This window comes from Dendroctonus ponderosae, unplaced genomic scaffold (assembly GCF_020466585.1).
Source record: "Dendroctonus ponderosae isolate FM_Combo_2020 unplaced genomic scaffold, Dpon_F_20191213v2 Dpon_F_20191213_3, whole genome shotgun sequence".
NCBI classification, from domain to species: Eukaryota; Metazoa; Arthropoda; class Insecta; order Coleoptera; family Curculionidae; genus Dendroctonus; species Dendroctonus ponderosae.
The window spans coordinates 15,934,145-15,960,305 of record NW_026018508.1 but is presented as its reverse complement, the minus strand read 5'-3'; the positions used below and the strand labels follow the sequence as shown (position 1 = coordinate 15,960,305).

General features: G+C 39.1%; 6 protein-coding genes and 1 long non-coding RNA gene across 13 annotated transcripts; 3 read left to right on the top strand and 4 right to left on the bottom strand.

Moving 5' to 3' along the window:
• Positions 1-23: 23 nt before the first annotated feature.
• LOC109538600 (RNA polymerase II subunit A C-terminal domain phosphatase SSU72) lies at positions 24-1,146 on the bottom strand. The gene is made up of 2 exons (XM_019905907.2): positions 498-1,146; positions 24-441 (listed from the first exon to the last, which is right to left on the bottom strand). The coding sequence occupies exons 1-2, from the start codon at positions 981-983 to the stop codon at positions 340-342; spliced, it is 588 nt and encodes a 195-aa protein (XP_019761466.1). The 5' UTR covers positions 984-1,146; the 3' UTR covers positions 24-339.
• Positions 1,147-1,414: 268 nt separating this feature from the next.
• On the top strand, positions 1,415-6,867 carry LOC109538599 (TATA box-binding protein-like 1). Its single transcript, XM_019905904.2, has 5 exons — positions 1,415-1,611; positions 1,872-2,501; positions 4,760-4,854; positions 4,952-5,104; positions 5,160-6,867. The coding sequence occupies exons 2-5, from the start codon at positions 1,906-1,908 to the stop codon at positions 5,219-5,221; spliced, it is 906 nt and encodes a 301-aa protein (XP_019761463.1). The 5' UTR covers positions 1,415-1,611; positions 1,872-1,905; the 3' UTR covers positions 5,222-6,867.
• A 1,229-nt stretch (positions 6,868-8,096) lies between these two features.
• Positions 8,097-17,824, bottom strand: LOC125503943 (2-oxoglutarate dehydrogenase complex component E1-like). 7 transcript variants are annotated; one of them, XM_048665118.1, is made up of 21 exons: positions 17,695-17,824; positions 17,002-17,230; positions 14,695-14,898; positions 13,311-13,413; positions 12,827-12,886; positions 12,085-12,340; positions 11,746-12,024; positions 11,554-11,689; positions 11,316-11,496; positions 11,133-11,260; positions 10,948-11,074; positions 10,729-10,886; positions 10,575-10,671; positions 10,318-10,519; positions 10,176-10,264; positions 9,763-10,120; positions 9,624-9,703; positions 9,404-9,567; positions 9,189-9,343; positions 8,787-8,873; positions 8,097-8,665 (listed from the first exon to the last, which is right to left on the bottom strand). In XM_048665118.1, exons 2-21 carry the CDS (start codon positions 17,218-17,220, stop codon positions 8,566-8,568), a joined length of 3,183 nt encoding a protein of 1,060 aa, XP_048521075.1. In that variant the 5' UTR covers positions 17,221-17,230; positions 17,695-17,824; the 3' UTR covers positions 8,097-8,565. The 7 variants fall into 7 exon arrangements, with proteins under 7 accessions (XP_048521075.1, XP_048521076.1, XP_048521077.1 ...); XM_048665119.1 differs by lacking the exons at positions 12,827-12,886; positions 13,311-13,413 and adding an exon at positions 14,329-14,449; XM_048665120.1 differs by lacking the exon at positions 12,827-12,886.
• A 378-nt stretch (positions 17,825-18,202) lies between these two features.
• On the bottom strand, positions 18,203-19,420 carry LOC109538719 (cuticle protein 7). The gene is made up of 2 exons (XM_019906089.2): positions 18,657-19,420; positions 18,203-18,607 (listed from the first exon to the last, which is right to left on the bottom strand). Exons 1-2 carry the CDS (start codon positions 18,663-18,665, stop codon positions 18,281-18,283), a joined length of 336 nt encoding a protein of 111 aa, XP_019761648.1. The 5' UTR covers positions 18,666-19,420; the 3' UTR covers positions 18,203-18,280.
• A 472-nt stretch (positions 19,421-19,892) lies between these two features.
• On the top strand, positions 19,893-22,217 carry LOC125503938 (adult-specific cuticular protein ACP-20-like). The gene is made up of 4 exons (XM_048665114.1): positions 19,893-20,091; positions 21,531-21,677; positions 21,729-21,963; positions 22,028-22,217. The coding sequence occupies exons 1-4, from the start codon at positions 20,080-20,082 to the stop codon at positions 22,042-22,044; spliced, it is 411 nt and encodes a 136-aa protein (XP_048521071.1). The 5' UTR covers positions 19,893-20,079; the 3' UTR covers positions 22,045-22,217.
• A 94-nt stretch (positions 22,218-22,311) lies between these two features.
• On the top strand, positions 22,312-22,914 carry LOC125503942. Its single transcript, XR_007281180.1, has 2 exons — positions 22,312-22,699; positions 22,791-22,914. It is a non-coding gene; the product is annotated as an uncharacterized LOC125503942 (long non-coding RNA).
• A 913-nt stretch (positions 22,915-23,827) lies between these two features.
• Positions 23,828-24,487, bottom strand: LOC125503939 (adult-specific cuticular protein ACP-20-like; the record flags this gene model as incomplete). The annotated part of the gene is given in 2 exon segments (XM_048665115.1): positions 23,828-24,307; positions 24,371-24,487. Coding segments are annotated over 2 exon segments (354 nt in total), but the record flags the coding sequence as incomplete, so codon positions are not given.
• Between the last annotated feature and the right edge of the window lie 1,674 nt (positions 24,488-26,161).

The following is a 26,161-nucleotide window of genomic DNA, read 5'->3' as shown; positions in this document are numbered from 1 at the left end:
AAGAAAGATAAAATGCAAGTACATTGCGGTTTAATCCCGCTGCATTGAAATATCAATTAACAGTTTGCTTTATTGAGTAAAACTTGCTGGATAGGATTGGATTAGAATACTTCCAATTGAGCTGATTAGCAGCATTAATATCGAAAGTGTCGTTATATACAGATACCTTATATACAGACGTACGATTAAGTTAATTTGCAAAAAATAGACTTTCATTCCAATATACCTGCTTGAAACCACATTTAACAATTGAGATATCGCTCTCGCCGATCTTGCAAAAATGCAAAGCAAATGTAGTAGTAGGAAACGGTGGCAACTGTTACAAGGCCCTTGGAATTCCTAGTTGAAAACTATGCTGTGCAGTATCGGTCGTTGGCATTTTTCTTCAAACGAGTGCAGCACTTCTTCAATGTCATTGTCTAGATCTTCAGCTGTGACTATCTGTAAACAAACTCATTATTTTCCCTTGATATCAAGCTAAGTAAAAGGTATCTTACGTGCATGCACAGGTCACTGATTAAAAAGGCGCCTATCGTTGCTTCTTCTAAATTGTCTCGAATGTCTATATTGATCACATGAACTATGGAGTTGTCGGAAGGAGCCTTGTTTTCCATGAACTCCAACACCTGGTCATAAACCCTTTCCTCACAAGTGACCAGGATATCAAACTTTTCGGTGCTATCCTGGAACTTCTCAGGATGGCTCTTAATTCGTCTGTTTCGGTCCAGCGTGTGCAGCAACCCGTTTTGAGTATAGAGTGTTTTGTCCTTTTCGAGCAAATCCTTGTAGATATCGTCGTAAGAAGTGCCGAATTCATAGATGTTAGGCCGGTCCGCAGCGGAGCCTGGTATCTTAACTTTGTCGCCTGTTCCAAAAGAGTTCACCCTGAAGCCCTTTTTGGAGAGGAAAGCGTGCGCTTCCATGCTTCTATTCATGTTGCTAGAGCATATCACGGCTATTCGCAAGTCGCTGACTGTTCCCATTTTGAGTAGTTCGAGATAAACGAGCTGATATAGGGAAAATGTTCAGGAGGATACAAATAAGGGATTTATGTAAAGGGAGCTTGAGTGATTGATGTTTAACCAAAAGCTGTGATTAACGTATTGATGACTGAGGTCATAGATAAAGACAGATATACTCCTGCAGGACAGGAGTGAGATTGACAGTACTAGCAGCTAACCTACAAACTTGCGTAGAAGATTAGAAATTTGATCTGGCAACGCGCTTTTTTTAGAGCGAACTTTGTGGCCTTTTACGCCTGTTTGCAGTTGAGTTGCCGGTTAATGAAAAGTAAGAAATCTAAGGGAAATTTAACGGAAATGTTTCTGGTAAAGATAGTTGGAAAATTTGTATGATTTGGTAGTTTAATGGAAAAGGAAGAGTCCCAGTCGGTAACACACTAGCGCCTCCAACGTCAAACGGCATCCCATGAGTTGGATTTCCGAAATTTCCCGTCAGTCGGTTCTTGAATAGTAGGAGTTTTGTGTCATGGCTTCTCGTCAATCCAAGGGATTCTCGTTTAGATGAAAATAAAAATAGTGAGGAAATCCGACTGTTTTCTGCTAAACTTTGATAGGCACTCACTTCGACTGTTAAACCGAATACTACAAGGCAAGTAGAGTAGCAATTGGTCCTTTTCGAGCTCTTATTCCGTGATCTTTTGTACTTCCTGTGCGTGTGGGCTACAAAGAACCCTTTGATATCGCCCATAACCCCAAAATAATGACCCTGGATCACGTTGGGTTATTATTTAGGGGCGCATGGAGTGAGCTTAATCAGCAAACCCTAGGCCTTGTGGGTCATTTCTAAAATTAGCAGAAATTTGGCCTTAAATGGCACCACCCATAAAGTAATTTTTTTGCTGCTTGCAGGGCCGACCACCCAGAGCTTTGTTACTTACCTAGAATGGCAACAGTCGTTCATAAGAATGCATTAAAGTCTTTGTCCAATGGTAACGGTATTGGACACCATCCAATGCAAACCCTCAATGCCTTTGACAGCATGATTCCTCAAACTCAATACGAAAACCATGAGTTAACCGGCGAAGTGATTATCAATGAGCAAGTGGACCTGCTAGAACAGAGCGGAACCACAGTAGAAAACAATGATGAAATGCAGCAAGAAGCTGAAGCTGAACCGGAAGTAGACATAGTGATAAACAATGTGGTGTGTAGTTTTAGTGTGAGGTGTCACTTAAACTTGCGAGAAATCGCTCTTAATGGCACAAACGTCGAATATAGGAAGGAGAATGGCATGATTACGATGAAATTGCGCCGTCCATACACCACAGCAAGCATTTGGTCATCAGGGAAGATCACGTGTACGGGTGCAACCAGTGAAGATTCTGCCAAACTGGCGGCGCGGAAATTTGCCCGCTGCCTCCAAAAACTCGGTTTCAATGTTAAATTTAACAACTACAGGGTTGTTAATGTGTTGGGGACTTGCTCGATGCCATTTGCTATTAGGATTAACTCATTTTCTCAACAACACAGAGAGGCTGAGTAAGTATAGCTTCCACATTCTGTTAACTGTTCCAGTAGCCAAATGGTTTCATGGTTTCACCACGTGTTTTTTCAATCTTGTACTGGAGAGTATAAGAAGATACTCTTATACAATGATATGTCGACAAGAGACGCTCGGTCGCATCAAGTACCCTCTCGGGCTTGTTACCCCCACATGCTCTAATGGTTCACTCTCTGGGGAAATTAACCCGCTAAGGCTCCCAAAGTACTCTCTTGAGCAGTACTAGCTTCGACTTTTCAAGGCCATTTATTTCTCTCTAGAATGATGTACAAATGAGCGTTCGTGCTCATTTTACCTCCAAGATATGAGCAAAAACGGGACGGAAAACATGAAATTTTGGCATAATCTTGAACCTAAGTGTGTGATATTCAAATTTCGCTTTCTGGGTCAAAACTACTCGCATTTCCTCACTAACGTTGTTACGACTGAATCGACTTTTCAATTCTCTATCCAACGATGCCAAAACGAATTCTGTGGCTCGAATGGTTCTTGAGAAACTTCGAAAAAAGCAGCGGCATGTTCAAGTGGATTTTGCAACTCAAAAAAAAACCACGCAAATCTAAAACTTCTGGAATTCAAGCATTTTTTGAGAAAACTGCCAACATTTTCTTATCCTTATCACTTTCTAAAAAGGCCATTTATTTCTCTCTAGAATGATGTACAAATGAGTGTTCTTGCTCATTTTGCCTCCGAGATATGAGCAAAAACGGAACGGAAAACATGGAATTTTGACATAATCTTGCACCTTTTATGTATTACTTCAATTATAATAAGCAAAGGTGGGCACAGCCAAAAGTCTACCGGGTGTCCCAATGGGAAAGGACTGGGGGATATCGAAAGTAATCAGCAGATGTTTCCCTGTTACAGCCTTGAAAGTTCTTTGAAAGCAGTCGAAGGGTCTAAGTATTCGAACACCCGGTACATATTGAAAAAACAGCCAGTTCTATTGCGGATTCCAGTAGTGATTAGACATTTTTTGGGTTGGCAACGAAATTCGTATTGTCTAGCGCAATCCACAATGAATTTCCGAACATGTTTAAAACAACGGAATGATCTTCACTCTCAGAGAAGATTGAAAATAAGCAAAAATGTACATTAAATGTTGTAGGATTATTTTTATAGACAATTTAGAGTTAGATTTTTGCAGGTACTGCTAAATGATCTCATGTTGGGGTTGTTCTCAGTGTGTTGTTTTCTACAGGATGTCTGGGAATAAATGCAGCAGCTAATTTTGCACTAAAATTTTGAAGGCATAAAAGGCAATGAAAGATTTCTTCCATACAAATGATTTTACATGATGACATGAATTTATGATTTCATTAAAACATTACTGTTTGAATTTCAACAAAACTGGACAAACGATTGGAAATTTGAAACGCGACGTTTTTCCTCCGTATTGAAGAACTCTTGATATCGTTTCTTTCAACTACGTTAAATAATTCTCCTCAATAGCTCATCTCTATTCTCATCTCTGACTAAAGAAGATGCAAGCCACTCGTACCTCCGAAACGCCAGGAAGAAATTCAGTATAAATCACGTTTGCATCTTTCGAAATTTCCATTCAAATCCATTTATAAATAAACTAAAGGAATAACTAAAATTACATTTTTGTAAATAGTCCACTGATAAGTAGCGTTAAATAAAAAAATAAGAGCATTAAATGTATCCCAATTTCACATTCAAGGGTCAGGATTAGTGAGAAGAACACTCTTCTCATAGATAAGTTGCTGTTGATTCTCCATATCTGAATACTAATGTGTTTATATCGGACATTTATTGTTTATGCTGACCTTGTTTTTTTTCGGCAATGTTCATTAAGTATACGAAACGGTAGTGTAAAGGTTAATTTTCAGCAAATTGAACAGGGAATTTCAATTCAATTTAATTCAACATAAATCTATCTTTTAATTGTTTACAACTGCAATTAAAAGTAATTTTCAATATTGCGACCGCATAGGAAGTTTCTCATATCGACTTCCTTACTGGCAATGATTCACCTAAGCAATTATTTCATTTAAACGTGTTCGACACTGATAATTGACACCCACTTTTTCGCCTTAATTGGGTCAGTCAAATTCATCCGCTCGTTATCACTTAACTAATGAACCATTTTAAGTGAGAAGGTGAATTTAATAAGTGAAACTGGCGCTAGCATGCAAGCGAAAAGGAAATTGGTACTCGCCAATTTGTCCCCATGAATGCACCATGGATTAAATGTTTTATATGTATCTTTCAGTTACGAACCAGAACTGCATCCAGGAGTCACGTACAAACTACAAAATCCACGGGCCACCCTAAAGATATTTTCCACTGGAAGCGTAACCGTAACAGGTGATTATTCACTAGTTCTTTGTGAGATGCGCAAATAACACTTTAATCGCGCAATTAAATCTAAGCGAACAGTTTGTTTTTACAATTCGTTTTTCAGCTCCAAGTGTAGCGGACGTTCAAGCCGCAATAGAATACATCTACCCGTTAATATACGAATTTCGCAAAGAACGTTCTAAAGAGGAACTGGAAGCTTTGGCCAAAAAGAAACAGAAACAAGACTTGTACTCTGATCCCGATCCTACATTAGCAAGTAACTATTTGCCTTTTGGTCCTACTATTTAAATGGAAATTTTTCAAATTTCCAGCATTAGCTACTGATGATATTAAAGAACAAATGGACACAGACGATGAAAACTGGGGCGACTAAAGCGGGTGGTTGTCTAACAACAACCGAACTTATCAGTGCTTCGTTCTGCGTTACAATGTGATTATTTTCAGAGCTTAGGTTTGGTTAAATTTCATGTCCATTTAGTGATTAGTATGTTAATTGTAATGCAGACAAGAGCGCGTTACAATTGATACACTTCTGTTAGTACTGTTGGCAATTATTCTCGTAAACACGCGAGAGAACTGTCCACATACTACTCACTAGTCAAGCCCCACTGATTTGACATTTTCTCAGTTATTTATTGATATCTATTATGAGACTGCTGCAAGTTTAAGTTTTTCTTCATTAACGAATAAATGTGCTGTTGAGTCATTCGAACCTTTAAATTATTTATGGTATGAGTATGATTGTAGCTTGAAACCATTTTTCATCAACAGTTAAAGCGACTTATTTCAGTTATTCGAGACCGTCTTGGGAATGGGCTGCTCTAACATTATTTTATACCGCGTAATAAGTGTTTGGTGTTTCTAGCTATGATGAAGAATCTTATATTTTGAGTTACCTTGCTAAAATGATACTCATGGTTTTCATTCGAATTAATACATTTTAGTAGTACAAATCGTCGACAGTTTCCCCACTACAGCCTTAGTTTTTTTGCATAGATATAGATTATGTTAAAGTTTGTACCTTAAACGTTAGATTAGTTAGTGTAGCCGTTTAGCGAATGTAATATAAAACGCAAAATATTGAGTGTCGTTGTAGGGTGTGTGTATCCTACGGACCGACTTAATTCATACTTTTTACTCGAGAATCATTCATTTTACATTTTTCCTTTCATCCTACTAGTAATAAACAATATCGAACTGAATCTCTGCAGATTTTAGGAGTAGGTTTTCTCAATAATAAACATACGACTTGTATTTCGTCGGTTATAAATGCACCAATTTACCAAATTCGACGCATTTAAGAAAGTCGCGCGATCATTGCGAGATACTATTTAAGCATATCGTTGTTATGTGGATGTTCTGTGATGATTAAGCTGAAAAAGTCGTTAAAACTAAGCACATAGTTCACATTTTGGAAAAGTTAAGGGACATTAATAACGCAACCTTAACTGATTCGCCGCACTTTTTCACAACTGATTCATGTATAATTACTAGCATTTCGATGTCACCTCCCAAAATAACGAATATTACTGTTCCCCAATGCCTTATAATGTAGTAATAATGTTTACATTTTTAGATACTCGAAAAGGCTACAAGTAATCAGGGTATTATCGTTCATTTGTATGCGGTTCAATAAAACCCTTCTTTTAATTAGAGGAGTACGATTTCAATTAGGTATTTTATATAGCCTGTTGGTACAAGCTTTGGAAAGCAATAAAACCAGTCAACCAACCGTCTGCCATTAGTTCATCAATACAAAACTTAGAGGAAAAATGGCAGATTATTAGCGTTGAGAAATTTGGGGCGTATACAATTTTATTCCGACTAAGCAGGTTCGGGGCACATGGTCATTAATCGATCCTGTGGGAAATAAGTAGATAGAAACATATACCAAAATCTTTATTTAGTAAGTACGAGTTTCAATGTGTACAGTGTTTTATGCGAAGCTCTTTTATTCATTGTCCTTCTGCTAAATTATGGATAAAACTGATTATTCTATAGAATAAAGTTTTTCTCAAATTTGTATTTTTCTGTGAATTTCAAAACCCCCTAACTTAAGTGATTTTTTCGTGCAATTGCAGGTGCTGGCGTAAAAGGTTCCTGCGGGCAAACGTTACTCCACATATTAAACAAATGTTGTCCCTCTTGGATTGATTTCTAACGGGAGATCGTCTAATGTTGCTAAACCCATCCTCCGACAGGCTTGTGAGGGTGGCTATAAATTGAAACAAACTTTAATTGATCAAACATTGCACTACTTAACGTGCCTCGTTCAATCAAATTTTTATCCCCGTCCAAAAGCCCTACTAAAACACAGATTTAAACGTTAGGCCAGTTTAGGGCTTAGGTTTACCTTGGTAGTTGACCAAAGTCCTTTCCACTTCTTTAATTTCCGCCAAACTGCTCGACCGTTTCTCTGGTTTGATTTTTCGTTTTTTAGACTTCGCGTCCTCCGTTCTTAGCTGATGTAATGATCCAGATGTTTCAATATCCCCAATCCATTCATTTCTCGCCGCTCCTGCTAAAAACATTGTCCGTTGATTCGATTCCCTTGAAGTGTTTTCTTGCAAGCTCATAGTATCGATACGAAACATCTTGGGAGCCTTCAGCTTATTTTTACACTGACTGATTTCTTCGCTGCTATCGCACTCTCCTGTCTCTGATTCATCAGCACCTTCTGCAACCGTATTACTAGCTTGATCAGTTTCAAACACCACAGAACTGGTTTTTCTCCTTTGGATTTTGTCCTTGATGAGGCCAAAGATGTTCAAGAACTCGGCCGTTTCGAGAAAAGCGCCCAACTTCTCCACTTCAATGCTCACCTCGCCATTGTAAATGAACCGAAGGATGTGTTGCAGGACGTTGAATTGCACTCCCTTCAGAACAATCACTAGCTTCTCTTCTTTGAATTCCTCGAACAGCTTGCTGAAATAGCCACTGCAGGCGGTCAGGAAAGCTTTGTGGGCCCCAATTTTCTGCCCTTCCGCATAAAGGGTTACATCGCAAAAAGCACTGTTTTGCCACAGTTTACTAAAGGAGTCTCTCACATGCTGAACGTGGCCTTTCCAGGTTAATGAATACTCTTCGCAAATCGATTCTGAGTTCATTTTTTAATTTGAAACAGCTTTTCACTGGGAATTTGGCAGCTTAGCTGTGATTTTGATTAATATGACATTAACATCGGGAATTTTAAACGAAAATAACTTAGGGCTAAAAAGGGGGCCAGTCTAAACATTAAACTATCGACGGTAATGCAACAAATGTTTTTTTAATAATTCACAGTTTCGCGAAGGAAAAAATACAATAAATAAATAACATCCAACGTTAAAATACTTGCGGGTAACACCGCGACCGTGCCGTTTACACTACCTAATACCTTCATCATTAAAATGTATGGCTAGATAATTTCTCAAAGTTTGGCCTTTGTTTCTTCCATCTGCACTCGTTAAGTATACATTCATCAAAAAAATATATAACAATGTGCTATGTACATTCATTATACCTAACTTTGATTATCCTATAGTTGGTGCAGTTTTCAGAAAAAAATCACTAATAAACTCCTAAGATTTGCATATATTGCGGCGTTGTGCCTACTAACCAATTCACTAGACCAATCTAGCTACTTGTTGCAATTTACCGATACGTGAATATTTCATTTAAAGTGACTCAAATAAATAAATTAAGTTAATATTCTAGGCTGGTTTAACCCAAACTACCTTACAATCTGGTTGTATCGTCGAGCAGACTCTTCAGTTCCTTCAGATGGGCTGCTTTGCTTCCAGTCGCAGTACTGGACGCTACGGCCCTACCGATGTAACTGCAAAAAAACACACCGCTAGCTAACAAAGCCTAATTGTACGAACAGAATCAAGCTCAAAGGGCGCGAACATCTAGAGGCCAACACACACATAACTATACATGAAGATATGATTTTTTACCTGACTGTTCTTTCGTCAGGTTTCGTCTCGTGGGGTTTCGGATCATCTTTTCCAAACAACCTAACGAACCAACCCTTTTTACTCGGACTAAAACACACCAGAGAAAAATCAGATTAGACAACAATCCAGTCATCTAATGAGCAAAGGCAGTAAAGTAAAATCAAGGGAAATAAGTCTTTGTGAGAAAAAAGTGACATTTGTTGAGAATCTTATCGACTGAACCTGAACAGAAACCACCGGAAGGTATTACTAAAGGTAACAAGCAGGCAACAACGGGAAGAACACAAGAATCATTTCCATCTCCTCCAACAAGAACAAGGAGTGGAAAAAGTGGCGTTAAAATCATATCTTCATCCAGCTAATGTCTATTGGCCGAGAAAATAAATAGTAGTGTCCACTTACATAACATCTCGTTGACCGGCCAATGTAGTTTCGAATCTGGGCCTAACATAAGTCCAGGCGCCTTGGTTCTTGTGTTCTTCCTGGGCCCAAGCGATTTGGGCGTTCGAGTACTTTTCGCATTCGTTCTTGATCAGATCAAATGGGAAAGGAGTTAACTGAAACGAAAAAAAAACCGTAAATTCTCAGTTGTCGACTGAGAGTTTCCATCGTTTTACCTGCTCGACTCGAGTGATGGCGATTTTGTCGTCAAGTCCCTGTTCCCTAGTGGCCTTAACCAGGTCGAAGTAGACTTTTCCAGAGCAGAAGATCAGCTTCTTTACGTTGCCAGGGTTTTGAGAGGCTTTGCCTTCGTCGGGGATGATTCTCTGGAATTCTGTGCCTGAAAAAGCCGAGCAGGCGTCAGCCTAAAACGCAAAAACGTGCACGAGAAATTACCTTCAACCATGTCGTCGAAAGAACTGCGGGCCTCCGGATGTCTGAGCAGACTCTTGGGTGTCATTACAATCAGGGGCTTTCTGAAAATTTAAGGATTTTTCGTTAAAACCAATGAACCATTTTTTGGCATGAAGCCTACCTGAAAGGCAAAGCAATCTGTCTCCTCATCATGTGGAAGAAATTGGCTGGCGTGGTGCAGTTGGTGATAATCCAGTTGATGTCGTGCAGTTGACGCACAGCAAAGTCCTCAGTTTCCGGTGGGAAATAGTCCGGATCGTCGGACGACATTTGCAGGAATCGCTCCAAGCGGGCGCTTGAATGTTCGGGTCCTTGTCCTTCCATGCCATGAGGAAGCAACATGACCAAACCGGTTTGCCTGACCCATTTGGACTGTCCGCTAGCCAAAAGCGTATCGATGATGCATTGGGCAGTGTTGGCAAAATCTCCGAATTGAGCCTCCCAAATGACTAACGCATTGGGATTGGTCATAGAGTAGCCTGCAAAAGCATTCAATTTGTCTGAAAATAGTGGAAATTAGTTGGCGATTTCTACCTAATTCGAATCCAAGAACACCATATTCAGACAGAGAACTGTTACATACAGTGTAAGGGGCCTGGTCGGGATATAAATTGCAGAGTGGTCTGGAAACAGCGTCTTTTACATAAGAAAATTGGAGAGCAATGCGGTTATTTACTTGTATGTGGCCTTATCGACAGTTTGATGATGCAAAACGTGATGCCTGTGGGAAAATGTGCCTCTTTCCACGTCCTGTCCGGATAATCGCACATGGATGCCCTCTTTGAGGAGCGAACCGAAAGCCATGGCTTCGCCCAGAGCCCAGTCGCAGACCCTGTTTTCCACCATTTCCAGTCGGGACCGCAGAATACGTTCGATACCTGCAAAGTTACAGCTTGCTATTTTCCAAAAACTCCAAAAGCGCCATTTAAATACCCTTATGAATAATGAACTCGGCAGCATTCGGCGGTGGAGACGAAAACCGCTTGCCAATATGCACCAGGGTGTCCTCAACAATTCCAGTTTTAGCCACCTGTAAAAAAAGCAGTATTCAACACAAAATCCTCGACTATAAAACCCGCGGCTGTACCTTCAATGGGTCCTTGCCTTCAAAGAACCCGGACCAGGGACTATCAATCCAGTCCTTGTACTTAATGTGGGTTTCTTTCCTGGCTCTGTCCAATGCCTCTTCGCAAATCTTGTCGTATTTCGCTTTAACGTCTTGCACCTCACTCTCAGTAACAACACCTAAAGCGGGTTTTAGTTATTTAAACAAAAGTTGCAAATCAATGCCTTTAGTGTTACTTACCTTCAGCAGTCAGGTGCTCAGCGTATTTATCCAGGCAGGGTTTGGTGCTTCGGATCTTCCTGTACATGAGCGGTTGGGTAAACATCGGCTCGTCGAGCTCATTGTGTCCGTACCGACGATAACAAACCTAGAACCAAGCGCCTAAATTGAGCGAATTGTTGAGAAAACACCGCGCCAACACTAACCAGGTCGATAACGACGTCTTTGTGGAAAGTGGCTCTCCACTCGGCAGCGATATTGCACACATGGATTACTGACTCTGGATCGTCGGCGTTTACGTGGAAAATTGGGGCGTTGACCACGCGAGCAACATCTGCAAGAGATTTGTTGTCAATATGTTAAACGCTCAGCGGCTAAAAGGGACTTGCCTGTGCAATAGGGAGACGAGCGCGAATAGCGAGGATCAGTAGTGAACCCGATTTGGTTGTTAACCACAATGTGCACAGTGCCATGAGTGGTGTAGTCCGGCAATTCGGACAGGCCGATGGTTTCAAACACCACACCTTGACCTGCAAAAGCTGCGTCTCCATGCAGCAACATGGACATGACCTATGGAGAACAACGTGAATAAGCAAGGAAAAAATTAAACAGCCACTTGAGTATCACCTTTTTACCCTCTCCATCGCCTCGGTAGAACTGCTCGGCTCTGGTCTTTCCTTCCACCACAGGATCAACGGTTTCCAAATGGGACGGATTGGCCACCACTGCCAGGCGGATATTTTTATTCGTTACACGGTTCAATCTAGAAGAACTAAAAGCCTCAGCATCTTCATATAAAAAAGCACCCAATCGTAGCACCTTTCAATGTAGGTTCCCAGATGGTACTTGACATCACCAGACCCATCGTCCACAGCCTCCAATCCAGCAAACTGAGTGAACAACTGATAGAGCGGTTTTCTGCAGACGTTAGCAAGTACGTTCAAACGTCCTCTATGTGGCATCCCCATTACGATACTTTCCACTCCCAATTCTGTGGATTTATCAATGACGGTCTTCATGGCCGGGATGAGAATTTCGCACCCTTCCAAGCCGAAACGTTTCTCAGAGGACCATTTGCGCGAGAGGAACGACTCAAATCTGCAAAAGAAACACTCTTTCTGTTAATAATAACAGCTCGGGTTTGTTTCGTCTCCTTACCCAGTTGCTCTGGTTAAACGGGCCAGAATCAGCCTCTTCTGATCGGCGGTCAATTCCATACAGCCGGGAGTTTCCAAGCGCTGCCTGATCCAGTTGCACTGTTCCAGACTGTTTATGAACATAAATTCTACACCGATGTGCCGGCAATACGACAGCTCTAGACGCCTCAAAATCTCCCTGAGAGGCAGCGATGTTTCTTTGCCTCCGATGAACGTTGTTGATGGCAATTTAAACACTCGATCCATGTCAGTTTCATCTGCAGTTTTTAAACGGATAAAGGGGCTGTGAATGTGACCGAAAGTTTTGTTTTGGGCACCTTGTCATCCAACTATCGGATTATTTTCAGCTCAGAAAATTTTGAAGACAGTCCTTTAGGTGGATGTCGCAATGCTACCAAAGGGAGAGAGTGAAACTTAAAAGAAACATTTGCAGGTGAGAAAAATTGGCAAAATAGTAGGTAATGAAAATAACGAGCAACAGTCCTCAGCCTACCTACGACACGATCGGCAACAGTTTGAAACATTTGTATCAAGGCGCCTTGCAAAAAAAGCCGGACAAGTTTGTGGAAAAACCTGCATTGAAGCGATGTTAAACTTACGGGGAAAACTACACACAAAAAGTACTCACTTGACTGATTGATTACCGATAAAAGCCAATAAACTATAAAAATTGACCTTTCATCTACCATACAGCGAAGCGAGAAAATAAATGCGAAAATATAAGAAAATAAAAGTGTGCTTACGTCGCATAAACTGCTGAACCTGCCTGCGTAGCTCTTCCGAATAGGTTCTGGATGGACTATCTAAAAGTTAGGACAAAACAAGCAAAACAAGTGAAAACAAGCCAGAGTGACAACAGAAAATGTATCGCTAAAAAGAACTGAAACAAAAAAACAAGCAATTTTTCAATGTAAAAATTAGTTTTAGGCGAGCAAGAAGGGAGGGCAAGTTTGGTTAATTAACAGAGCAACGGAAAAACGGTAGTTTACAGTCACATATGGTATTTGATTTAGCTTCAATCACTCACACAAATGTTTAGTTTAGAAATTCGGTTAATGCAATGGGATCTTCTGTATTGGAAGATCCCCAAAAGAAAAAAACCATCACTTACTTTAATTCTGTCGCTAATCAAGAGCGAAACTCGTCGAAAACCAAAACTCGCTTCCAACTCTCAAGCAACTATCTTTTACCTGTCGATTCTTAGCTTAATATGGTTCACTGTCTTACCGAAATTGTAATTTTTGTAAATCAGTTCTTGGGGCGTCTGGTCATCCAGATCTGCACTATTGATGCCCAATGGGTCCAAGTTTGCTATGTGATGGCCACGAATCTAGAAACAACATCGCCAACACCTCTACTAAATTGCTTTTTAATTATCACACAATGTTAATATAATATGGTAAAATTTACAGTAGAAAATATTATGCAAATACAGTTAACGAATTAGGCGTATTACGAGTTAATCTCCCGGGTAGTGAATTTATTGCTGTTATATCTGGCAAGATGAAATCTAAAGACAAAAGGTCTTTTCTCCGATATGTTTGGATTGGTGTAAAAGCAAGTCTGTTTTTTTTAATTGCAGATGTTTGGCGTTTATTTAGAACTGGTGATACCTAAATAAATATTTTGAACAATTATGACTATATTGAACGGTCTACATTTTAAATTGTGTTATAAGGAAGGTTATCTATCCGGACATATATAAAAAAACCACAGTTTTGGGCATTTCACCAAATTCGTATCTGTATTTTTAAACACTCCAAGCTCCGCGATAAAAAAATGCGAAAACAAACATGCATTGTATAATCTTATAGCAAGCGAATGCAATTACATGCCCTGTTAGTTTTCAAAACAGATAAAGCTTCAAGCATAGGGAAATAAGAAGCGTTGGTTTGGGCAAAATCCACAGAAGGCTGTTATTTGAAACTGGTTTTCAAGCAACACAAGGTGGCAGAAGCACCCACGAAAAGGCCCTGATTAATGCAGCTGTTACTATGAGAAAATGTTTCAAACTGCTTAACTCCTACACATGAAATTGCACCGCAATGACGCCGTCTTCTAAAGGAACCAAATTGAAACCTGCTTTTACCAGTTAGAATTACGATGGCCGAACGAGTCAAATGTTTCTTTTACCAAGAGCCGCACTGGTCGAGTACTGATCGCTAAACCCAACTAGGTTGAAAAGTAGTCGACAATGGGGCTCTTTTGCTTAAGTCCAAGGAAGCGGACGTCCATCATGCATTACCTAGCTTGTGTTGCCGGATGACCTCAGAGGGTGCGGCCCCCATCAGGTCGCTAATGGTAGCTGTTCGGTCGGAAAACATAATATCGAGCGGGTCCAACTTAGCGACCAAGTGACCACGTTGCTACAGCAAAAAACATTAACTCGCATTGTTCAAAAACTCTTTGAGACTAAATAACGTAGATGACTTTGCATGCCTCATTGTGATCAGTGATTCCGCAAGCGAAACGGCCCTCGGGCCCCCAGAACTATAAACCTAAACATTCCAGCGGTGGAAATGCAATGGCAAATTCAAGCAACATTATTATGTACAAGTGAAAAGCGCGAAAAACCTTCCAAATTTCAATGTAAGACCCATGTGTGGAATACCTGGTAGCTTCGGATAATGGCTTGCACGGCCAGATGGTCGTCAATCACTTTTTCGTTGATGCCGCCCCCGAGGGCGTTCGAACCACCAAGACTTGGAATCAGCGCCCCCAATGGGACTTCGTTGCGTCTGGGCTGGGCAAGGCTTGGTGGAGCGGAGTAACCCGCACCGCCGCCCTGTGAATTGCGGAAAAAGGCGTCCCATGACTGAAAGAAAATAGCATCATATTAAATACACACATTAAGCAGTATAGAAAATGACATTCTTTTTGCTAATGTAAGTCGTTTTTCAGATGGTGTTTGGTTCTGTGGCTTTCCCACACTGGAAGGAAATAGCTTTACATACTTCTTCATATTCTTACTATCTCTCTAGTTGGGTTAGTATGGTTTCTCAAAAATTGTTTTTGTCCTCTTCCGCTGTTTCAAATGCTTTCTGCAATTTACACCTTTTAAACAAAATTTCCAAATCCTACAAAATATACGTCTTACTTAACAGTTCAAAGTAGGTATTTATTTAGCGTTTTTGCAGCAATAATTGAATCCAAAACAAGCAAATTTGACCGATCACGAGCTGTGGTTTTCCTGACCTATACCAAGCTGAGTAGTTAATTGAAGACCGAATTATAGCTCTTGCAACGAGGCGGAAAGTTAATTTACTCGCGACGTTCCATCACAGTGAACGAGTAGAACAATATATGAAGGTTTTATTGGATAATTGTACAATTTGGAAATAAAACAACACGATATGTTTGTTCCATTATCAACAGATCGCCTGCCAAGTTTGCAAAGGCAAAATCCATACACTCACCCAACACTTCCATGGTGCGGTGATACAATAAATTGATTCTCAGTTGCCAAACCTGCATAGCGCAACTTTGGCCCGAATCCAGCTGAACTAGCTTTTGTTATAAAGCAGCTGGGAATAGGTATTTTTGGAACTTCATCATTAATAATAATCTTGAAATCTCCAGGGTGAAACGGTACAATCACGATAAAATTGCTCAATCAAAGAACACTCAACTACCTCAGCACTTGAAAACAATGGATTTATTCAGCGAAACAAACATAAACAAGTTTCCCAATACGCTCAAGGTGAAACATTGTATCAGGCCTAGTTCAATGGGGAAAACTTGGCTCTTGATTAATCCAAGGCGTTTCAAATTAAATGCGAACCAGTTCCTATAAATCCGGAGATCAAGGGTTTTAAGAGTAGTTGACTAAATCTGATCCACATGTTCATTTAAAACAATACTTTAACTTTAAAACATCTTGATATCAATCAGCAAACGTTTGTACAGCCGAATTTTCTTGAAGATATCCCGAAATAAATATTTTTTATACAACGGAACTGTTCTGAAAGCACGCTCTGATTCACCGTTGAATAATTTCGAAGAGACACCATCCAAAGTTCAAACGACGTGGGAAAACACTGGACTGATAATTAAAAATTAAAAACAAAGTCACTATCTTTATAGTGGGATTGCCTGCATATTTGTTTACTAACGTTTTCTTGTAAAAACAAGTTATTCTTATACATTTCACAATGCTTATCAAACAACGAAGACAGTCTAGACACACATTCCATGGAAAAAATAAATAAACTTGCCAAGTGTTCGTATTGAGTGGGTACGGATGGAACCTCATTTTCGCATCTTTCCTAAGGGCCATTTTGCGTCATGCATTCTCTGAATTTTATTGGGCTTTAAACAATTAAGAACTGCTGCAGGAATAGCATATAGATAGAAGTGAAATTCACATATTTGGTACCCTGGAAGTTTAAGAGCTTCTATCTTGAAAATGGTTAAAAACATCTGAATTTCTAGACCCTTTTCCTGTGGAACGATTAACATAAATTCTCAACCTTTAAAAAGCCAGAAGGAAAACTCTCAAGAGACCATCGAAGGGTTTTGGAAATTATATGTGTATTATTTGATAAAATATCTAAAATACCTATCTGATCACACGTTTAGCCTGCATCAGAGCAAGTAAATTGCACAGTAAAACCTAACACTTAAAATTTGTAAATCATTATTAAGCCGACATGTGTGCAAAGTGATAGTTATGATGGGAATATTTGCCTAAGTATCGACGTCGCCGCAACACAATTACCCACAGGTGAACAAAATATGCAAATTTCCACACATACGTAACTCTCGCTCTAATGTTTGTTCCCCTGTGACTTCAATTAATATTATCTTATCGCCAGGAAGCGTTAGTGCGTAAACAATTACAAACTCCTTCGGGGAGGATTTGGAGAAAACGGACGCACTGTTCGAGCCCTATTAAACGGCTAAAATCGCACACACTTACTGCATGTACACTAGAAGGGTCTACCAACCAGGCGTTGTACATATCCTCAACATATTGGCCAGAGCTTCCATTGAGGAAGGGTTCAGAGGCTGCAGGTACATTGTAGGTTCTGCTTTGGATGCAGGTGAATGCAGCTGGGGAATTTTTCACTAGCCAAGAACCGACTTTCTGGCCTGGGGGCCCCGTTATAGCGCTGGCTATTAATCGTGCGCGATGCATGTTTGATTTACTGTAAGAAAGAAATGACTAGCTATGTAAATTGAAATGGTAACCTTAACCTAAAAAGCATTGAAAATGACCTTAGGAAAGCCAGAAGTAACGGGTTTCTTGCAGTTCCATTCCAGTTAAATGCTTTAATTTAAAAATAACAAGCTATCACGTGAAAAACAAGTATTTTTGGCAGTGTTTGCTAGAGGCAGGTCAGTTCAGCAAACTTGAATGCCAATGACGCTTTTCTGATTGTTTTACGGAATTACAGTTAAGCTGAAAAACACCTTCTGTGCTTAAATATGCTTCAAATGATTGGGAAAGCACGAGGTATTCAATCAACTGCATAGTCAAACAACCCCATGCGTGCAAAAGCGATTAAAACTGAGAACATTCTCGCAATTATGTAACTGGGAATTCGGGGAGTTTAGAGCGATTTTCCACAGGAAAATGATGATTTTCACACGCAACAGCAGATGATTATACCTGAGTTCAAGTTGTATGCGGAAGTGTAGCGAATTTTACGGTTTTTCAGCCCCACCTGCACTCAATCAAACGCTCTGGTCAAGGGTTCTCGAATTTCTGCAGATGGAAAACGGAAAACACACTGGCAGATTAATTGACAATTGACTGCGAAATTCCATGTTGTCAACGCTTTTTCCGACGCAATTCACCATTTTAGACGGAGTTAGCAATAGCGGATTTTAAGTCTTGTTTAAATTATTTCTCTCGAAACCTTATATTGGCCGCTATTTAATTTAAATGTTTTAAAAATTTGTGATTTTTTATATTGCTAAAATTACATTTTAATATTTTTTCTTTATGGCTTTTTATTGAATTTTGAGCCCGATTTATTGAGAATTAAATTGTTGATAAAATGGCGAATGATATGGCTTTATGATCTGATAATGCTTTAAAAAAACATCACCATTGTATGTGCATTTATATGGAGACTAAGGCCTAATTGGGACAGTCCCAGAAAAATCTGATAAACTTAGTTTTGTATGCTTTTAATTCAAATAAATAAATAAATTACTATAACAAACAGATTAAACCGAAACAATTCGGGCTTCTAGTAGCGGTATTGAGGTACGGCGACATTCTTGTAGCCAGCTGAGGCTTCAGAGGGATTTCCTTGTCTTTCTACTACTGCATTAAAACCATGTCCATCATCTGAGTATTTTACGATTCTGACAGTACCATCGGCTTCATGAAGCGAATATTGGCCAACCACGCTCTTACCATCGCGATGTTCTTGTTGCGAATGATAGTCACCAGTGTGGGGATCAGCGATCGCGTAGGCAAATTCGTATTGAGCTGGGCCACTTTCTTCATAAGCTTGATGGTAAGCTGGAGGAGCAGCACGGGCTGCGCTTACCAAAAGAACCAAAGCCAAGATCTAAAAGGCGATTGCTTTTTCATGTAAATTTGGCGGTTTATTCGCTTACCTTAAACATGTTGAACTGGAGGAGACGGCGATTAACTCAACTCAGATCTGAGAATGATTATCCGAGCTTTAGGTCGGACTTTTTATACGACATGCTAACGAGACGAGCCCCCAAAGTTCCAAAATCCAACCCACAAAACTTTTCACTTATCAAATCTGGCCAAGGTGCAATTAACAGTAATTTGGGACTGCAACAGCTGTGAGCGATATTGTTAAAAAATGTCGCCTTAATTTGTCTTCAAAATTTTACGCGCATATTAATACTAAGATCAGAGTCAAAATCTAAAATTTGAAAAAACCATCGAGCCGCTTTTACCTCAGAAATGGTTAAGAATAGTTTAATCATCTTTAAGGGTTTTTTTTATCTTAAAAACTGCCGTTGCTTTAATAGGTTTGCTCAGAATTTTTTAATCTTTGAAAAAGGTAGACGCATAACACACAGTCATCAAAGTCCAGGGGATTAAACATTTCAGAAATGTTCCACTGTATTTCAGCAACTATGTAAGGTAGACAACTGAACTCTTCGGTACGATTTACTGTGGTTTCACTACTTTTTTGCCAAAAAGTACGCAGTTTTATGTGCCCAGTGGCTTGGATTCTGGAAGGAAACATGCCAAAAGCTCGAAAACCGAAACTACCAGAAGTAAATATGAAAAAATTACAGTTTCAGCATTTACACTTTTGAGAATTTTATTCTCGCTTTTAAACAATGATTAAGATTTAAATCGTAGATGGCGAAACCAGGCCTTAATTGTAGCTTTTCTGCCTTGACTTGTTTTAACAACACACTCCGGCTCAGGCTCTCTTAAAACATCTCGTAAAACTGGAAATAACCAGCCAACAAAACTGTAGTTTTGCCACTATAGTGAAAGCTTTTCTCCTTTCTTCCCTTGAAATGCTTTTGATGTTACATTGTTCCATTATGCAAGTTAATCGACATAATAAGACAACAATCGCATTGTCAAATCTTTAATAAAATCAAAAGCACTTCCTCATTCGGCTTCAATCTGGCCCGGTAAAGTACCGTGACAGATCTGAACCAACCAGTTTCACTGTCCGTTCTTATCTGAATTATTACCGGTCGAATCAGAACTGATACAGGTGGCTGCTGGGACAATATAAATATGCTGATTCAATAAAGTAACAAGTTGCATAATGCGCCGGTTATTAGCTAAACTGTGATTTATGGGGACACGAAAATTTTTGGAAAAATCCACCGGTTCTATCCCGCTGTCGCTTGAAGTGTTCCAAACTGGCTCGAAATGCATAGATATCGAACAAGTTTCGACTAATTTTTTAATCCTTGTGAAGTGAACGCTTTTGTCGTTCTTATGATACATATATAAGATCAGCAGAATCACGGTTTAGGTATCAGTAGGTACGTTGTCAGTTCAGCAGATCAACCTCTAAAGTGCCATAGAAAAATGACCCTAAAAGTAAGTTTAAATATAATTTTAACCAGCAAAGATTCAAAGGATGATAAAGGAAAAATCGAACTCAAAATTGGACAAAGATCTGCAAAGTTCAATGAATGAGTTGTCAAATTTTTGGTTTAAACATACATAAACAGCGCAAATAGAAGTGCCTCCGTTAGCCCCACTGGTCATGGTTAATGCATATACAGCGTGATTCAAAATTGGACGTTTTTGTGCAGAATTATTCGAGCTGTTAATATTTTCGACAAAGAAATTATAAAAAAATGTTCACATTTTTAATGCCCCGTAAGGAATTGGGCCACTTTGGAAGCAGCTGGTGAATGTTATGAGGTAAAACATATTTTTTGGGACTACAGAGGGTAGTCATTTTCTTATATTTTTCCAGTAAAATTGAGTTAAAAATGTTAATAAATTTTCCCACCTACCATTAATCGGCTCATTTCTGTATCCAAATAATCCATTGGAATTGTCGCAAACTCCTCAAAACTGGAAGAAAACCGCTAAATGTCTTTGAGACTCCTCACTTTAATATCATAACGATTCAGTTGTGTTCTAAGTAAGCGCGGATGACTGCCAAAACTGACAGCAGACTTCAGAAGGTTTAGAAAAATTGCGATTTTTTGGTGAAATTTACTCTTTTGGCCTGAAAAGTTTTACAAACCCACAGAGCAAAAATTCTGCTTTCAGAAAATCAACAATTTTTCTACCAAAAACCGAAATATTCGAAGATTTTTTGAACTTTTGACGGACCGTCATCATACTTCTCTAGCCATTATTGTATCTACAAGCAACTGATTTGACTTGATGACAAGAGAATTGACGTGTTTTTGAAGGCTTCTAACTTGACAATTTACGCGAATCTTACATTAGTTTAAAATAAATTTCCAGCTTAAAATGATCTTAGAAAAGAAAAATTGTTGTTACAAACTTGAAAAATATCAAGTTTTCTGTACCTTCCTCAATTCTGCCAATTTCTGTTTCCAATTGGCCCGAGAAAAAACTTTCAAAATGTATTTGAGACTTCAATTAACTGCACTTGAGTGTCAAAACAATTCAGTAATGTTCTGCGGCAGGCTCGTTTTAGAATGATCAGTACTGACAGCAAACGTCAGAAAATCCACAATTGGAAATATCGCGTTTTTTCCTAGAAAATCGCACTTTCGGTCTGGAAAATATCACAAAACGGTGAAGGCAAACTTCCATGTTCAGAAAATTAACAATTTTCGGCACAAAAACAGATTTTTTCTGGGATTTTTTGAAATTTTAACGGAGCCTTCAATAACATTGGACCCGAGGTGTCTTTGCAAAATATGAACTTGACAACTGAAACACTTTCATCTTGAAAAAGGAGATGTGTTTCATATTTGCAAAATAAAATCTAGAAAATTGCCTTCCAATAAACTTAAGAATTTCTAGCAAAAATATCACAATTTGTTTAGCTTGTTTTATTGATGGCGGTTCTGAGCGGCTCAGCATTAGCCGTCCCCATTCTGAGCGACGGTTTGGGATTGTCCCTTGGACATGGACCCATAGTGACTCTTGGGCATGGATCGGGCCTGGTTGGGCACCAAGCAGTGGATTACTACGTAAGTCCCGCATGATTTTCCAGAGTTTGTGGAGAAAATGTCGGCTTCCAGGCGCCTCCCCAATACGACTTTGCATATGGAGTAAGTGATCTTCACACTGGAGATAACAAGCAGCAGAAGGAAATTCGTCACGGCGACGTCGTCCAAGGAGAGTATTCACTTAAAGAAGCTGATGGCACCATTCGGACGGTGAAATACACGGCCGATGACCACAACGGGTTCAACGCAGTGGTTCTTCGGCAAGGCCATGCTTTGCATCCTACAGTTCTTCAGCATGGAGCATTAGGTGAGATTTATTCATTTTTTCTATTGCAATTTCTGGGTTTTAACGCGGGTTTCTGGCCTTGCAGGAGTAGCTCTGCATTAGGCCCAAACGACTCAACATTGACTGACTTCCCCTAAAGCTTCTGTTACCTGGATCATGATCATTTCTACTCATTATCAAACAGTGTTGCTCATCAGTATAAAACATGTAGATTTTTAGTGTAGTTTTTTGTATGTAACGGTGTATATAATAAATAAGAAATGGCTTATTGCTGATGAGAGTTGTTCTCTTTTAACTTGACTTTTACATTCTCTTGACTCATTTTTTTAAGACAAAATTTTAAGCAAAAACTCGCTTGAAGCTCGCAGAAATACGTCAATTCCTATGACATTTCCTCAAATCAGTCAGTTGCATTCACGATGGATGGTAAAGTCAGTGCGGGATGCGCTCCGTCTAAATTGTGAAAAATCGCAAGATTTTCCCATTTTTTTGCGGGAAACTACCGCTTTTCTGAAAGAGAAAGTTTCGTTCGATAGTTTTGCGTTATTTTCTCAGCCGGTAGTGGTGATTTTAGCAAAAAAAAAAGTGTTTTCCGTATTGTAAAAGTTCTGACGTTTTACTGTCAAAAGGCGTCTATGAACAGCATGCAGCGACTATTATTGACATTAAAGTGAAGTTTTCGAGATTTTTCTTAATTTTTGAGGATTTTACGTGTAAACCAAAAGATGCTTAAATTCAGAAATGATCAGCGGCAAAGGTAAGTGCGAAAATTTTTACATCTTTGAACAGTTCTTTATTTAAATAACAAAAATTGCTTGAACTTAGGTTTATTACTTTTAAATTTCTAGATCGCGCAACCCTGTATATGAGGCATAAAAATGTAACTGCACCAAACGCGAAAAGTGACTTGAATAATTTCTAAACTCCTGTAAATCGGTATATGAATGACTGCAAAAAATTAATACCACAAAACTACAGTTTTTTTCTTGTGTGCAATTAGTAGGGCAAAGTATGTTCTAGTGGTGGAAAACGGTCTGATTTTCAGTCATCATCAAGCAATTTTTGTTACGTTTTGAAAATTTCAATTAGTTTACGAAGTGGTTGTTGCAGGCCGGAATTTAACATTTATTCCTTTAGGTACTAAGAGATTTGCTTGTGAACTTTTTTCTACGGCATGGTCTGTTCTACACATGTGAAAAATCTCGAATTTCAACCATGATCAGGAAATTTCCAAAATTCTTCAGTAGTTTCACGTTTATTTGCTCAGGAACTGGTTAAGTTAGAGAATCATTTTTGTATAATATTTGTAGCGCAAAGTTTGTTCTCTAAGGGGAAAATGTTTCGAGTTTGAATATCCCTCAGGGTTTTTCATATTTTTTTCCAGTTTTATCTTTATTTTACGCTTATTTACGCAGGTGGGAATGTTATATTTGTTTCCTCAGAAACTAGTCAATCTCTATATGGAGTTTTGCTTGAATTTTTTTTACGGAATAGTCCGTTTTACAAGTGGCAAAAGATTCGATTTTGAGTCATCATCAGGCTAGTTTCAAGTTTTTTAAATTTTCGTGTGTCTATGGATACCGGAGTTTTGTCTCAGGAACCAGTGAAGTTGAAAACTAACTTTCTAGAGCATATTATAGGGCAATGTCAGTTCTATAGGTGAAAAAAGTTTCGATTTTGAGTCATCATCAGGCTATTTGCAAGTATTTTTCAAGTCGCGTTCGTTGAAGTTTGGCGTTATTTTTTTCTCGGGAAACAGTGCAGTTGAAGTATGCATTTTGTAGGACAGGGTGAGCTCGACCCGTGGAAAAAGTTTTAATCTGGCGTGAGGCAATTGTTGAGAAGTTTTTGAATGTGCATTTCATATTTGAGTGATCAGTGACTCAATTATATGGGCTTTATTAACTATTAACAAAAACAACAACAATAACACTTAAAAATACTTCAATGGGGATGAACAATAAGCAGGAAAAGAAGGTGAAGACACATTAACTATTATAGTTAATCCATTGATGATGCAGGAGATGAATCATGCAGGTACAGAATGAGCAGGCCTTTGAGTAATACTGGTTCTGCTTGGAGGCAAAAAAATAAAAATTCGTTGGAATGGTGCGAGGACTCACTTTGGTTAATGATGATGATGGTGCTCGATTTCCGGATGAACGGCATGGCCGTTCCTTTCGACAATGGCGTTGAAACCGTTCTTATGATCGGCCTCGTATTTTACCACCCTGATGGTACCATCGGGTTCATGCAATGAGTATTCGCCCTCCACTTTATCCCCGTAGCGTTTTTCGTGCTGCTCATGGACGTCGTGGTGCTTTGGATCATGCACTTCGTACTTGTACTCATAGTGAGGGAAGGTCTTCAATGAAATAAAGGAAAATTCATTCAAACTCAGCAGGTTTACTGGCTATGTTCAACTTACGTAGAATTCGATAATGTGATGGCCTCCATGTCCGCCACCTCCTCCACCTCCTTGGCTCGAGGAGACGTGAGAAATTCCAGCATAAGCGCAGCCCACCAACAGTAAAACAGCAACGACCTATAAAAGAGAGTGTGAGTATGGTTGAGGCTTGAGGACGAACTTAGCACTTACTTTAACAAACATGACTAGTATCCAATGAAGTGAGTTGATTGGGCTTCAAGCGAATACTGCCTGTTGGGAACCCAGGCTCACTTATAAGTGAAACATTAAAGGAAAAATGCTAAATTTATTCCCAAGAAAGTGCGCTAATAAGAATGGCTTGGGTCACTAATTTGCGAAAGGTCCGATAAAGGCGAAAAATCCTATTTTAATTTGCATTACAAGCGATACGTTTCCGAATAAATTAGTGGCGTGCGCTCAATCAAAACTATCCAAATTGGCGTAGAAAAATGAACATTTTGCAATGAGTTCGCGAAAAGAATCGCTGTCGGCTGTCGTCCAATACTGGATTTAATGTAAATGTTAGAACATAAAAGAATGTACATGCTTCACCCTTTCAATCTTTCTTGGTTGATACACCAAGAACAATGGTATCCGAAAAAAAATAATCAATTACCAAGAACAAATAACATGTCATGCATACTCTGACCTCTGGTATAAGAAAGCCATTTTTTCAACTTGTCACTCCTCGAAAGGTGTTGCAATTATTGCGGTCGATAGTGAGCATAGATTTGAAACCCACAAATAACATACACTTAATACTGCGACAATTAATTCAGCAGCTAATTAATTTCGGCGAACCGCATTTTAATGCCTCGGACATAAGCAGCCAATTAATCTAATCTACATAATTGAATTGGACCACATTCGGACATTCTATATTGGAAGTGACCCGAAAAGCTGAAAGTTTCACGCACCGGTGTGGGAGTGAAGGTTTTTATTCAATCACTGATGGAGGATGGTTTAAGAGTTGGTGGTAGATGGATAGAGGACTGAGAAAAAAAGCGTGCAGAGTATTTTTTTAATGGTAGTCATGCTCAACTAGGTACACTTTAATAAGCAATTCAAATAAAACGCATTTATTTATTTTAATCAAACCACAAAACACKCCCTTACTATTGAACAACTGGTTTCARGCGAATGGAAATMGAAGTTTTTTTGCAMWGSRRKMACSWTTTCATCCGCAYAKCCTAATGAGTGAAAAATCGCTTCTTTTGGTGAATATTCGTTGGWATATTATRCAGCAGTTCGGAATCAAAASGYCGTTTTTYAGTTTGCAAATCGTAGTAGAACAATTTACTTAAATTAGGGTCTGGCTCGCGAGGGTCTCGAGACGTTCGATGTTTTATGCACATTTAGTCGGTGCACGAGGCCTTTATGGTCGTATTTCCTTTATACGAACTCGGAAAATTGCAAAACATGCTTTAATTAAAAAATCGAATTAATGCTAATCCTTTCTTTTGCTGTAATTGCGAAAGGTAATTTGATATTTCCGACCATCAAAGTATTCAAAATGATTGGCACGATATCGTAATGTTTTTATCAATTTATTAAAAATGAGCGAAATGTGGAGAGTTTTTGAGGAAGTAGGAAGCACAAGTGAAAAAATTCCCATTCAGGATGATCAACTTTTTCACTTTTACAAATTTTTACTAAATTTATAATTTCTCAATTTAAAATTTGATTGCCAAACCTTTTTTGCATTAAAAGCATTAATTAGGTCGATGCCATCAGCTCGAAATGTTCATTAGAAATAAAAATTGTCAACTTAGTGCCTGACGATTTTTAATT